At 42.4% G+C, this 14,306-nt stretch overlaps 1 protein-coding gene across 3 annotated transcripts in view; it reads left to right on the top strand.

The window, feature by feature from the left end:
- Positions 1 to 7,446: 7,446 nt before the first annotated feature.
- The window catches only part of LETM1 (leucine zipper and EF-hand containing transmembrane protein 1), a 31,658-nt gene continuing 24,798 nt past the window's right edge, over positions 7,447 to 14,306 (top strand). For 2 of the 3 annotated variants that reach the window (XM_074821932.1, XM_074821931.1), the window contains exons 1-2: positions 7,447 to 7,645; positions 12,174 to 12,231. In XM_074821932.1, coding sequence (XP_074678033.1) covers positions 7,567 to 7,645; positions 12,174 to 12,231 — 137 coding nt within the window. In that variant the 5' untranslated portion in view covers positions 7,447 to 7,566. Of the gene's footprint in view, positions 7,646 to 7,936; positions 8,196 to 12,173; positions 12,232 to 14,306 lie in introns of those variants that run through there. The other variant, XM_074821933.1, reaches the window with a different exon arrangement.

The following is a 14,306-nucleotide window of genomic DNA, read 5'->3' as shown; positions in this document are numbered from 1 at the left end:
CATTTGCATTGCCTATCCAAAGCAACGCACAGAAAGGAAAAGAAAGAGGGTATACAGGACATTTGCAGACCTGGAAGAGCAGCTGGCTGCGCTCTGTAAGAAAACTAGGCACAGGTGCTGGGATTGAGCCCAGGGCCCTGATTCCCAGCTGGCACGCTGAAAGAGGCTTCCCGCTCAGGGAGAGTTAGATGTCTGTTCCTTGGGAGGAGAGGCCTCAGAAAGGGGAGGAGGTTGTTCCCTTGGCACGACAGGAAAGCACTGCTGGCTGAGCCAAAGGGGAATGGATTCTTTTTGTTGAGATATGTTGGGTGTATTTCCTCTTTCAGCTGTTGGATTAGTGAGTAAAAAAGAAAATCATCGATACGTGTCATACTGGAATGAGCGTGAGTCTTGTCACCCTGACTGATGAGCAGTCTGGATGGCTTACTTTTACCTGTTGCTCAGATTAGTCCCAACGAGTTCCTCTCGCTCTATCTGCATATAACTTGCTAGCCACGCTTCATACACTCACGTAAGCAGGATTAAAGCATGTAATGCATTACTGGGAAAATAACTAATCATTTTAAGGTAACAGGACGTTTGGGGGTGAATGCCTCCTGAGTCTGTCTCTAGGGGATACTATAATAGTAATAAAGTGAATAGCGGCCTAAGACAGGCAGGAGAGAGGTTGCTGATTACATGGGAAAGCCCAGACAAAGCGTCTTCTGTTTCTGATGCCTGAAATTCAGCCGCATAAGAAAAAGACAGGATACTGGCAAAGCACTACTGGGATGTACTAGTGCTGATGGCTCTTTGTTATTTTTCTATAGCTTCACATCACATTTTACCAGGTCTTTCTCCTCAAGATTCTCATATACCTACAAATCAGTCCAAACCAAGGGTTGTCAACAGAGCTGCCGCTTCACTTGCCTTGGAGGTTGCCATTCTTTCTGTGTCACAATAACAAAGATAAAAATGTTAATTTTTAGCCATTACCAACACTTTTATGATATTATCTGGCAAGCACCAGGATTTGATTTTACAAATGGATAACTGTGCTTGTTCCTCTACCACTCTGTGTATGTCAGTGATAGCAAAGGGGCATGGCATGCATATGCATGTGTAGGATTGGGGCCCAACAGCTTAGGTCCTGCTGAGGTCAAGGCACAGACATCCAGACAAACACTGATTTAGAAAATTTACAGTAGAGAGGATGGTTGTAGAAAGGGAAAGCGCACTGACCATTCCAAAGGAACCAACTCCTTTTTTAAATCTCTTAATCTGCTTTTCATTATCTCTGTGGGGAGGCCTCTTGAGAAAAGCAGCTCTTTGACTTGAATAAAGGAGGGGCTGTGGGCTTGCATGCTGGAATGGGGAGGTCATTGTACGGCAGCACCGAAGATGGGAGTGTTAGTCAGGTCAAGGAGAACAGGATAAAAAAGTGTGAGATCTGTGTTACAGGCTTGGTCTGGATTATGTAAGGTAGAAAGTTTAAAGCTGAAAGGTAAACAAGAGAGAGCAATTCAAGGGTTGGAAAGACAGATTCTGGTAGGGTCATTCAGGCTGATTGTTAGGGAAAAATATGGGCCAGGACTGATAAGATCATCAGCAAAACCAGCAAGAAAGAGGTAACAACAGCTGAGGCCCAAGAGGGCTAAATTCTGCACAGGAATTTTAAGCATCAGGCTTCAGCAAATCAACCTATCCATCTTCAATATCTTTCTTAGTTGTTCTTTTAACAGAAATGCTTAGTTCTGCTTCCCTCCTTAGAGGCAGACAAAGCCCGAATATGCCTGAGGGACAATGGGACTACATAGCATTTTGCCTGCTACCAAGTCATACAGCTGTGTGCATGTGCTGGCTGTAATCCTCTCCCCTCTAAACCCACGCTTAGCACAAGCAGCATCAGCCTTGCCAAATTGCTAAAGAAAGTTATGTTACTGCCACCAAAACTGCCCTTGGAAGTAGCCCATTTTTCTCCTTTGTAGAACACAAAGGTAAAAATTCTCCTAAAATGGTGTGCTGACCTTCTGCTGTTTCTTTAATGGACACAAACTGAAAGGTATCTCTGGTTTGTAGGGACCTCCTATTTTTCCAGCACTCCTATAATACTGGCTGACTTCACCAGGAATTTGGAGATATATCAGGAGTGCAGGTTCAGGTCTACAAAATCCAGGATGGGGGAGGGCTTCCCTGGTCGCATGCGCTTCTTGTCTTGCTTCTTGATGGGTTTATAAAAGCTGAGGTGGCAGATTGAGAGCTTTTATTGACAGTAACACAACATTTGGTATTTCCTTAAAGGCCTAAGTCTGAGAGGCAAATGATGGCATAAGATTGTCGTCTTTCTGTGTTTCTAATTGCAGATAGGAACTTGCAAATCTTACAGACTGGAAAAAAAAAATCTGGAGGCAAAGAATAACTCTAAATACATATTTTTAAAGTATGTCATTCATAAAATCAAACTGACACATTTAGAGGCATAACAGGCTATCTTAAATACAGGATTGGTAAATTTGCAGCAAAATCCCAGACCTTCTCATATCAGCTGGAACTAACAGGTGCATTCTTAACACTGGAGACTCCTTTTGTCCTTTTTTTTCCCCTCCATATTTCTCAAGGTCTAAATCAGTTTACTCATTATAGCTACGTTCCTCCCTTTTTGCTACACGTATAGCCTGAACACTGCCTGCCCTCCTGCCTCTGCTTGATCCTGTCTCGGCCAGAACCTTCTAGCTTTTTCCTATGTCCTCCTCCAGTCCTGTAGACAGCAGCGCCCCAAAACACTGCTTTGTGCAATGATTAGGCATCCTTTCCGCTTGTTTGTTTCACATAAGCTCCATCTGCTGGTTAAAACGAGAATTTGTTTGATTTTCACTATGAACTGCAAATGCTACTTCTTCCTCAATGTGAAAAGATTTTCAAAATTATCTGTTTGTACTCTCCCAGCTGTGTTCTCCTCGTCTGCCTGCATGTCAAATTTAATTAATGACAACCTAATATGTTATTTTGTATTGCTAATTTGGGTCAAGCCTATGCAGTCTTTTAAAATACCGCTTTTTGACTAGGATTTGAGCAGGTAATTATCCTTGGATCTGGAGTGACTGTTTACAGCACGTTATTACTGTCAAGGAAATCTCTGAGTAGTTTTTCGCTGCATTGTTTGAAAAGGCACCCAAGGCAGATTGTTTCTGTGCTGCTGCTAATGTGCAGCCACTGCCGCTTGCTTTTGGCACATGACAGACAGGAGTGAACTTGTGACCTGGACGTACATACAGAGAAGTCTGTAATCCACAGACCACTTGAACTTTTACCTCTGGGCTCTAACATTTACAGAGCAACAAGCCTCAGTATCCTGCAAGTCTCTCCTAAAAATCTGTGACAATGAATGGGAGTATTTTTTAAAGAACTAATAATAATCTGTTGGTTTTCTCCCTCAAGTGGAAACTTAATGCAACTTGCTACACAGTAATGTCTTTTTTTTTTCCCCTTTCTTCAGATTTATGCTGAACAGTGGTGAATAAAGATGAGGTTAATCCCATATTGTTAAACCTATTCAAGGAGACAACCTGGGGATTGCCATGGAAACAGATTCTACAGACTAAAAGCGTAATCCTACTATTAAGTACTGTATATGGACCTGTACCACTACATAGCTTATAGAATCACACTGTGAACACAAACATGATGTTGCAGCAGAGAAATGGCAAACCTGTCTCCCGTCTTATCGAATGCTAATTATGCTCCCACCTCCTCCCGTTTACAGCCCAGAGCATCAAGCACAGCACCTCCTTCCCCTCCACCACTGCATTTTATCTCCCCAGTCCCTTGCTGCCTCTGCTGCCAGCTCAGCTTGTCCTCTGGGTGTAACGTGGAGCACAGGCCGCGCCTGTGTAAGGAATGCCGTGGTTCTGGCAGGAGCGTCGTAGACTTGGTGTTGTTACACACAGCTGGTTTCACAAGCTATAGGGCAACTGACCACGTGTCTGAAGTTGGAAGTGGGGGATCTCATTATCCATCCTCCCAAAGAATCAACAGGATCTAGGAGGTGCTTCCGGGGCCATGTCCTCAGGGAAGGGGTGACAACCGTGGTGGGCATGGAGGGGTGCTGCTTCCAACTGCGCAGGTATTTTTGGCAGGCCGCAAAGGAATCCTGCTCCCTATTCGCATCTGCCCACCACCCATGAGAGCCCGTTAGATGGTGAAGAGGGAAGGAGTAAGGGACAAGAGCAGATAAGAATATATCTATTTACTATGGGAAATCTGTTGCGCTGTGAAGTAAGATTTTCTGAAAGAGAATACTGCATATGTTGCTAGTTACCCTAAAGTTTTGCTCCCTGTTCATATTGACATTTGCCCCCCAAATTTCTAGATATATCTCTAAACTTCCTCAACAAGAATTATAGGTTCATCTGCTCCTTTTTCATGTCTATGCAAGTAATGCAGATGCGCAGGCATATTCTTGTGTTTTTATAGGTCTTATGCACATATGTCTTTTAGACAAGTAAAACACTTGCTTTTTTCATATCACTGGGCTGTGCTCACATATCAGTAAAATACATGTTTTGATACTCCCACAGCCTATAACAGGCATCACAAGTTCCTGTTATTTGAAGTTTGTTTTGTAATTGTTTAGACAACTCTCACGTTGCTTTTGCTTCTATTTAACAGGGGGAAAATTTTTGATGTTTAATATTAAATAATTTTAACTATTGCACTTATTTTAATCATTCTCAGATCCTTATTAAATTCATCTAGAAAGAAGGGGTTTTTATTTCTTCCTTTCAGGCGCTCACTCTATTCCTGCTAGAAAACACATTTTTCAACAAGATGGCTGACAACTTTTTCAAACAACATGGTTGCTTTAAGAACCAGGTCTAAAATGGCTGCAGCAGCTTAAGTTTTTTTTTAAAATAAGCCCCTAGTAACTACGTGTATCGCGTTTTCTTCTGGGGATGGGTGTTTTCTTTGTGAACTCATAGCCTGTTGGTCTGGATGGAGTAAAAGATGCTTTTCTTTAAAACAAACTGACTTGCACAGTAGGCCCATGTATCACCTACAGGCACTAGGCCTTTTCATGGGGGAGCAATTCATACAACTACTTGAAAATTATTAATACTTTTGTCTTTTCTTAAGCGTTATTTCACAATGCTTGGTAAATGCACAAAATCAATTAGTATTTTGAAACTGTATCAGTTTTGGAAATTTTCAGAGAATGTATTATCATTCCTTTTCGTATACAGTAGAAAACCATGTAACTTCCAGGTATAAACAAATCTGGGACAAAAGACTGTACAAAAACATAACGGATTCAGCTCTGAAAAGGCTCATGCATCTACATTGTCTGCCACCCTGAATACTAATGAATTTAATGAAACTATTGAAAGACTGGTTACTTGTCTACATAAATGTATTGAGACCTCTGTAATCATCTGTTTGCTGTCTGAAATCTCTTGTCAATAGTTTAATGACTTCAGAGCATATTATTCTTCTTGTATAGGCTTCATATAATGTTTCTACATAATTAAGCAGCTTTGTTAGAGGAACTGCCATTAGTTGCCCCATTTCATTTGGTTTTGTTATCAGCCAACCAGAAAGAAAAAAGAATAACAAGAGAAGGCTATAAACCCAGTCTAGTGAGAAAAATGTGTAGATTGGGAAGATGGGGTTTTTGTTGTTGTTTGGGGGTTTTTTAATTGCCATATTAATATAAAGCACTGTTGTTAAGTTGCACATTTTAAATAATTTTAACCATTTAAATGCACTACATATTTAATTAGTCATAAAGCAAACACAGCTGGCTAAAAATCTTGCAGTGCATTTGGGAGCCTAACATTTTAAAAGTAGCTCTAATAATAAGTACATAAATAATAACATGAATATTTTAATAATCACTAAATTTAAACAACACTACTGTCTCCGTAGTCAATACAGTCAAAAGATGTGAGACAAGGGTGTCTTGATATTTTTTTTAAGATTTGATCAACTGAATATTCTGTCTTCACATATTCTTTTGAATTAAACATATAAGTATAAATTTAATCATCATTTTTCATAGGAGAAACCCTGGGGATTTAAATACATAAAAATCTTTAAAATATTACTAATTAATTTCCTGCATTTGCCAAGTCTCAAGCATGAAAGGACGACTGCAGAAACATTTGCTTTTCGCTGCTATGAGATGCTGTTTCAGTCATGTTTTGGGTCAAACCTGAAGCTTCTGCCACCCTTTACATATAGGTAAATAGCACCTGTTTTCTTTGGGGCTTAGGTGGGTGTACAGGTGAACAAATGCCTGGCATTATGAATAACCTGTGAAATATAAGAGGTCTGAAACCACAGTATCCTTGTCACTTTTGAGCCCTGTCCTTGAGGCAGCCATCTTGTTGACAGGGTGTGTCAGCCATCTTGTTGAAAAACAGTTCCAGCAGCTTTTCCCCCATTTTTTAGAACAAGGAAGGCATTAACACCCAAACCACATATATGTAGCTTTTAAAATTTCACAATTCTTAAATTATTATTTCTGCAGTTTGATTCTGGATGTTCCCTGAATCTGACTGCACAGTTAAAAACTTAAGTAAAATTAATGGTACTATTCCATAGCGTATTAACTGAGCACTTAACTATTTAATACAAGATTCTAATGCTGGTCAGTAGACTGATATTTGAAGAATAACGGGCTACATGTAACCAAACTATTAACCAGCACTACCGAAGCACATCTGTTGATTAATTTATGTACTATTTTATATCAGAAGTATCTGAGCTCCACAAGAAAGGTAATTTTTTCTGTCACATCCCGAGATCCACAAGCAATACACGTGCATGCGGTGAAACGGCTGCTGCTAAGCAGTACTTAACACCAACACAAATGCCAGATTTTTGGCCCCAAACGCGAGGGACCGTCGTTGCACACACCCTGTGGCATCGCTGTACTGTACTTAGGGCTACGGTGATGTGCTCGTTGGCCACACTGGCCTCAGCGCCTCAGGACGGCTTCGAGAGGCAGCAGCGCCCTCCCCCCCGGCGGCCACCCCTCAGCGCACACCGCCTGCCGGACCTCCCCGGCACGGCGGGCGGCAAGCCACGGCCCCGCCGCACGCCGCTTCCACAGTCCCCTCAGGTAAACAAACCCCGCGCTGCCCGCGGAACGGCTCACACGGCCTTGTGCAGCCCCAACCGCTGGTGCCGGGTGGCGGACAGCTCGGCTGCCCGCCGCTCTCTTCCTTCAGCTACCGGAGGCGGCAGCAGCTCCCGCGGGCGCCGTGGCGGCGGGCGGACTACAGCTCCCGGCATGCACCGCAACACCCCGCGGCCACCGTCATGCTACACCGCCTCGGACTACAGCTCCCGGCATGCCGCGCGCCCCGCGCCCGCGGGCGGCTTACCCTGCGCCCCCGCGGACTACACTTCCCGGCGTGCCCGGCTCGACGGGGCGGCGCGATGCAAATGCGGCCGGCGGTCGCGGCTCGGCGCTCCTGGGCGGGTGGCGATCGCGGCGCGGAGCGCGGGCGGCGGGACATGAGCAGGCCGGCAGCCCGCCGCCGCCGCTAGCCCGCTGCCGTCGCCCAGCCGCGCGCGAGCGCCAAGATGGCGTCCATGCTGCTACAGACCTGCGGCCGGCGGGCCTGCCGCCTGCCCCGAGCGCTGCGCCGCCGGCCCCAGCTGGGTGAGGCTCCCCGCGGGCCGTCAGGCGGCTCCGGCGGCGGGGAGGGAAGCGCAGCCGCTCCGTTGCCCGGCCCGGCCCGGCCCGGCCCTGGGGTGCGGTGCGGCCGCGCTGCCGCCCGGCCCGCGAGGCCTGTGCTGTCGGCGGCGCTGAAGGCCCGGGGCGGGGGGGGTGGGAGGGGGAAGGGAGGGAGGGCGGAGGCGGCGACGACGTCTGGGGGCTCCCGGTGTGGGCGGAGAGGTCGTTGCGGGAGGGAAGGAGAATCCCCGTCGCTCCGTCCTCCGCAGCCGGCGTCAGCGAGCCGGGGCTGGGCACGGCGCTTCACCCCTGCCGCTCTGGGCCGCCGCCCCGCCCGGCGGGGAGCTGCTGTCGGCTCGGCAGCGTGGCCCTCGCTCCCTGGCTGCTGTGGCCGGGCACGGGCAGCTGGTCTCCTCGCCTTTGCTTCCCGGCCAGGGTGGTTTGAGGGGATGCTTTCCCATAACGGCAGTTAGGACACATGCTCTCTGAAGTGCCAGCTGGCTGAGAAAGGAAAAACCATGTGGTTTTTATTAAGGTACAGGAGCACGTTCCGACGTTTCAGTCCTGCCTGCCTTGTTCTCGGTATAGCTTGGCTGTGAAGGGGTGTTGTCAGTAGTTCTATGCTTCTCAGTATCCTTTCAGAAAGTACAAGAGGTCGTTTTCTTAGCATATATTAGGAAGGAAGTGTGAATTTGCCTTTTTCCAAGTGGCTTTGAAAGCTTGGGAAAACAAAAGGGGGAAGGCAGTGCATGATACTGTTTCCATTAATAAGATAATTTGGCAGTTTAAATATCTTTGGGCGGTGAAGTTTAATGACATGAAACAGCTGATAACTTGTGACGTACATGAGGCCTGTGGTTGCTTTTTACGTCCCATGAGATGGAATGGCGGGGGTTTAGCGAGGAATGAGTGAAAGCTTAACAGGCACTGGTTTGAGCCCTGACTTGTCACTGAAATGCTGTCAGTGAGGACAGGGTACCTGCACGTTCAGATTCTGGCAAACCTGATCAACCATATGGATGCTTGTTCATTTTGATAAACGAGGTGTCTTGATTACTGGTAACTGCTCAAGTATGGTAGCTTCTTTTAGTTGATGTTTTTTTAGTTACTGTTGTAAAAGACATTTATTTAGTTTGAACTTGTACAGTGACCTGAACAAAAACCTGGCATATCTTAACCATCCAGTTTATTTAAATCAGGGAGGAAACATAGCCATGTACCTTCAAATTAGATGGGAGCTTTGATTCCTCTTGTGGCATACCATAGCATAAAAAGAAATGCTAATGATCGCTACACTTTTGCGTGTTATAAATCTTACCCATGTGAAAATTCTCATTGGTTGAAATACTGTGATAGAATCAGATCATTTCTGTACTGTGATGCACTGTGCTTACTATGCAACCAGTGCTTTTATTTGGAGGGTTAATCTAATATTAATACATTATTGTATGGTGTAATCTTTTGTATAGTGTTTTGTTTTACTTAGCTCGTGTAAGTAGTCTTAAGATTAAGTTAAAGCTAAGTGCTTCTAAGAATCCTAAATGTTCTTCCCATAAAGATCAGCTTGTTAAGTACTGCAAGCTTCTGTAGGGACTTACTTCACGAAGTTAGCTTTTTCTTTTTAAAAACTCTAACCATATTAACAGTACATGGCTATTCTAATTTAAAACTTTATAACGGTACATGGCTATTCTAATTTAAAACTTTGGATTTGATGTTTCATTACATTTAAAAATAAAAGTTCTCATGACTTCTTTTCCATGAGGAATATGTTAACATACAGTTTTCCTGGCACTACCACCTTTGTTGCTTTCAAACCAAGTAATCCTAATGCATGTTTCTTAATTTAAGGGTTGAGTACAGTAAGCTACATTCACCTTGTTCAGATGCTTCTGGGTGTCTCTATTATCCTAGAAGCAAGGAGTATGGACTTTGCTCCTTTTGAAGCAAGTATGTATTTTATTTCAAGGCCGGCTTGCTCTTAGGTACATGGTTACAACAGACACTGCAAAACATAAAGAGCTCTTGTTGGAACTGGCAAAGTTGAAATTAACAGTTATTCTGCAGAATCTTTTGGTTAAATGATGTTTCTGTGTACCTATTCACAGTCCAAATGGCTGTATGGCAATAAGTGTTTTGAGTCAGCTTGTTTTCTTACGGTAACCTTGGAATTTTGTTCTTTGGCCCCTTCCTTAGCATTAATGAGTCTGGTTGAAAAAGAAACAAAGATGAGCAAAGTGAAAGTGTCTTGCTGTTATGAGGTTTTATCTAAGAAACTTCAAGCCAATTTTGATCTCTAGATCATCCCTCTTTGTTCTAGGGACACCTGTCTGTAGCTCGTAATGTCCTCTACTAGTAGGACTCTCATTTTTGGCACAAAGGCTTTGTGTGCTTCCTGGCACTCAGGTGAGAGAAACGGACTACTGTGCTGTGACTTATTTCTCAAGACTTTGAGTACTTCTCTGCTTTGCTCAGCTGTTTCTTCAAGTCAGGGACATCCTTCTGAGATGGCTAGCCTCTTGGGTCAAGAAATTCAGCTACTGATCTTTCTGTAAATGTTGGAGACTATCAGAATGCCTTCACGGATTCTCAGGGCTTGATTTTGGAGCCCAAAAGAGACAGTTTTTCCCCTGGCTCTATTTGCAGTGGCAGTGAGTACCTGTTAGAGTTTGATATAACTTGAGAGGAGTAAATCCTGTTCCTTCGACTTGATAATGCCACAGCTTTTTCTGTAATGACATCAAAGCCCACTTAGCATGGGACATCCCTTGACTATTGAGATTTTTTTTGGATAAGTTAACTTATCTCCCCCCCTCCTTTCCCCTTTCCATACCTTCTTATAGCCCCACCTGATTGTGGAGCTATCTCTTTTCCTCTAATAATTAGGATATTTTGTGGAGACGACTTTTGGTGATCAGTGTTGGGTGCTGTGTTTTCTCAGATACAGTTGTCTACTTCAGATTCTGTCGTAGGTTGTATCTTAGCTTTGATGCTGGAAAAGTTGACCACTAACCTCTAAAATAACCATTCTATCCTGCTGTCTCTTAGGATTGACCAGCAATAGTAGGTTCCAGATGGGAGAAACAAACCACAGCATGCCTACTCCATCTAACCTTCCATTTTTGTTTTGGTTACAGTAATTCTGAAAAGATTAGCCAAAGAGGGTAGAGGCATTTGGAGTCTTGCTTCTGTGATCTTCCTTTGTTTTGTCCAGGAGTCTTTTTGCACTTGGTATTGGCTAGCTATTGCATGATTGCAGCTAGGTATTGAGGCAAGATATTTTTTTTTTTTATTTTTAAAGTTGCTTTAGGGAGGTTGATTATTTTCTAGCGGGCTCAGGGATGAATTTTCAGTGACTGTAGACTGCATACAGCCACCAGGTAGCATTTTATGTAGCTGATGGTGCTTCTGTGGTGTTGGATGGTTGCAAGCCTTTTAGGCATGGCCCTTTGTTGAAGCCTATGAACTGACTTAGATAATTCATCATTTGATGGTCTCCTCAGTTTATTTCCAGAATGGATGCTGCTTGTCTCTGTACCTGGATAGAGGATGCCCATATATAGGTGTCAGTCCTCCTTGTGGACTTTATTAGTTATTATCAGGACTGATTCTGAGTTAGCCTTTCAAATAAAATTCATTTTGCGGAACACAGCATTTACTGGAAAGCTCACCTTTCATATTCTTTGGATCAGTCTCTTGCTCTTCAAGACAATTTATATCCTTTGCAGAGAGATCCAGGGGTAGAGCTATTTTTACCAGGTGCTAATCAAAATGGACAGCAAATAATGAAATGGTATTGTGGTTCTACCTCTCCAGTGAAGTGTGTTTAGGTTCACGTTTTATTTGTCGTCCTGCTTAAAACAAGAAAAACATTTTCATCCCAGACACTTGGCAAGTGCTCCATTTGTATCATCTAGTACTGTGTGGTCATGGAGCCATTCAAAAATTACATTTGCTTTCAGCGAACTTTTTCTGCAGTGTAGTTGCTTGTCTCAGGACTTGGAAACCTGTCCTCCGGCAACTGAACAAGTGCAAGCGGCACCTGGCACGTCCACAGAGTTCGACTGTATACGCGGACAGTTTGCTTTGAACGCTTATGGAGATGTCAGCTGTGTTACAGAATTGCTTCCCACCTGTTTTCTCTTTTTTTATCCTATAAATTGGGATTACAGATTGAGAGAAAAAAGAGCATCAAGGCATGTGCTTTGATTTGTGTTGGAATAGGATGAGGAATTTGAGCTTCAGTACTTCACATGGTTATTGTTAAAGTAAAAAAAAAAAAAATTCAGTCTTGGCTGTTTATGGCGCACAGTCATCCAAAGTGTGAATGTGCTTAAAAACAGCACACCATAAGGAAGTTGCTGTTAAGCAGCATCTTTTTTTGTTCTTTTAGTAATAGTGATTCCTAAGTAAAGGTTGGTCTTTTAAATCACGAATTTGTGTACAATTCACTACATGGATAAATGTCTTCCTCAATTTCAGAATTAATGTTAATTACTGGTATTTTTTCTAGGTAACTTGGGAGATCGAGCATGTCTTAGCTGTACATCCTTGAGGCTGGCAAACAAAATGTGAGTAAATATGTACTTTTTTCCTAAACTCAAAATTGTGCAAAACTGTCAGTTAGTATACTATCGTAGACTGTAGGTTTAAATCCTCTAGACAAAGTGTGAAAATATTAGCTTCAGCTTATGTTACTGACAGATTAAAGGAGGTCTGAGTATTACTCTCTTCACCTGCTTGGTTATATGTGGGAGAAAGAGAGTGAGATCTTCTATTTTTTACCAACTTCCTCCCTTTTTGTTTCACTTAAGATGTGAAAGCAATAAAGTATTAATCTTGTTGTTGAGTGATTCCAGGTGACCTCACGGGATATTATGGGCTTCTTGTATACTTTCTCTGTGTAATTCCATGGAGTAAACATTCAGTCACAGCTAGTTTGGAAAACGTAGTAGACAGTTAGGAATGTAGATCATTTGAGTTGTATCTTTATTAAACCAAAGTAGTTTACTGTATGTTACAACCTTGGGTGAGACTCTCCAAGGAGATGGTGTCCTCTTCTAATAACGAATCCAGCTGCTGTGTGCTCTTATGGCACTTAGAGTTGGATGTTGCTGGAATCCATTCGCCATTCCTGACTTGGCTCACAAGGCATACTTGTGGATATGAGTTTCCTAACGCCTTTCCTTGGAATGTTAAAACACATATTCTCTAGTTTATTTACAGTCTAACTGCTCAGGAAAGAGTGACTATTCTTCCATATCCTAAGGTTCCATTTTAACATAAGGATGTGTCTCTAGACATAACCCTCTAATACAAAACAAAGTAATTCCTTTCTTTGTTAGTCATGTTAGTTCTATATCACTTACTGTATAATTAGTTATGAGAGGTTTTTTTAATACATAAAGCATTTTCAAATCTCTGTTTACTTTTTAGTAGATTATTATAAGGGACCTCTCTTGGAAAATTGGAAATTTACAGTTTTAATTCTGTTATATGAGCAGCAGAATATTGGGACAGAAATTCTTGTTATTATTTTGAGAATTATTTTTTTTTACCAAAAGCTGCTGTTAATGTAATGTTACTGCTTAAAAAAAAACAAACTAGTGTCCACATGCCACAAGACCCAGATCCAAAAGCAAGGGATTCTAGTGATACAAGTACTGAGGACAGCTTGGGATAGAAGTTATGTGTCTGACATACTGCTAGTGAAAGTGTGATCAGAAGCACATTTCTTGTGAAATTTTTTTTCCCTGAAGAGTCAGAACCAGTTCTGCAGGCAGCGCTCCCTTCTTTGCATACAGAAGCATGTAGATGTATGTAGGTGGAACTTGGTCTCTAGGCCTGGAGCTCTGCCTTTGGGAAATGACTTAGGATGGATTGATTTATGCCAAATGTTTTAATCTAGTTTTGAATATGTGCTTTACTTTCTTAAAAGAACAGTATTTCTCATTAGTATCTGTGCAAGTGTGTAGCTTTCTAGCTAATGAAGGAAATGTTTTGGGTAGCTCTGTATGTTTCGGCAGTCGTATGACCATTGAATGGTCAGATGCATATAATTTTAGTTTAAGCTAGAAAATAATAATGTGTCTTTAAAAAGTAATAATTTAGTCTTTTTTTGGTACAAAGCTCTATTTGAATAACATTAAATAGATAAAACTATTAAAGTAGTTTAAAATTCATAGGATACATGTGATTTAAGTTTAAGAAGTACTTCTGGCTGAAAATTTAGTGAGGCTAATGCTTTATGTGTTCAATAAACTTTTCTCCTTAAAGCATTACTCACAGCTGTAGAGCCGCTTGCATCTATTTTCTGTCCATTGACTGAATACAAATACACATTCTGATTTTTGTTTTGGTAGTGCAAGGGCTCAGTGAAGAAGCATCCCAGTCACTTTTGTCCTGTAGATGACTTAATGCTGGCATTTCAGTTTGAGGGACACCTAATGGACCTCATTTATATAAAATACTTTATCTACTATTTTAAGTTTGCCATATCCTTTCATAGAAGTGTGTACAATCCTACTTGCGTATAATGAGTAGTTCTTCTATGCGTATAATGAATGTTTGGTGTGTTTGAGCAAGACTTTCCTTCTAACTTCAGTTTACGTTTAATTAAAGAAAAAAAATTCTGAATAACGTAGAA

The sequence above is a fragment of the Strix aluco genome, chromosome 4, assembly GCF_031877795.1.
Source record: "Strix aluco isolate bStrAlu1 chromosome 4, bStrAlu1.hap1, whole genome shotgun sequence".
In the NCBI taxonomy this organism is placed as follows: domain Eukaryota; kingdom Metazoa; phylum Chordata; class Aves; order Strigiformes; family Strigidae; genus Strix; species Strix aluco.
Note: the sequence above shows the minus strand (reverse complement) of the source record. Positions and strands in the feature narration are given on the sequence as shown.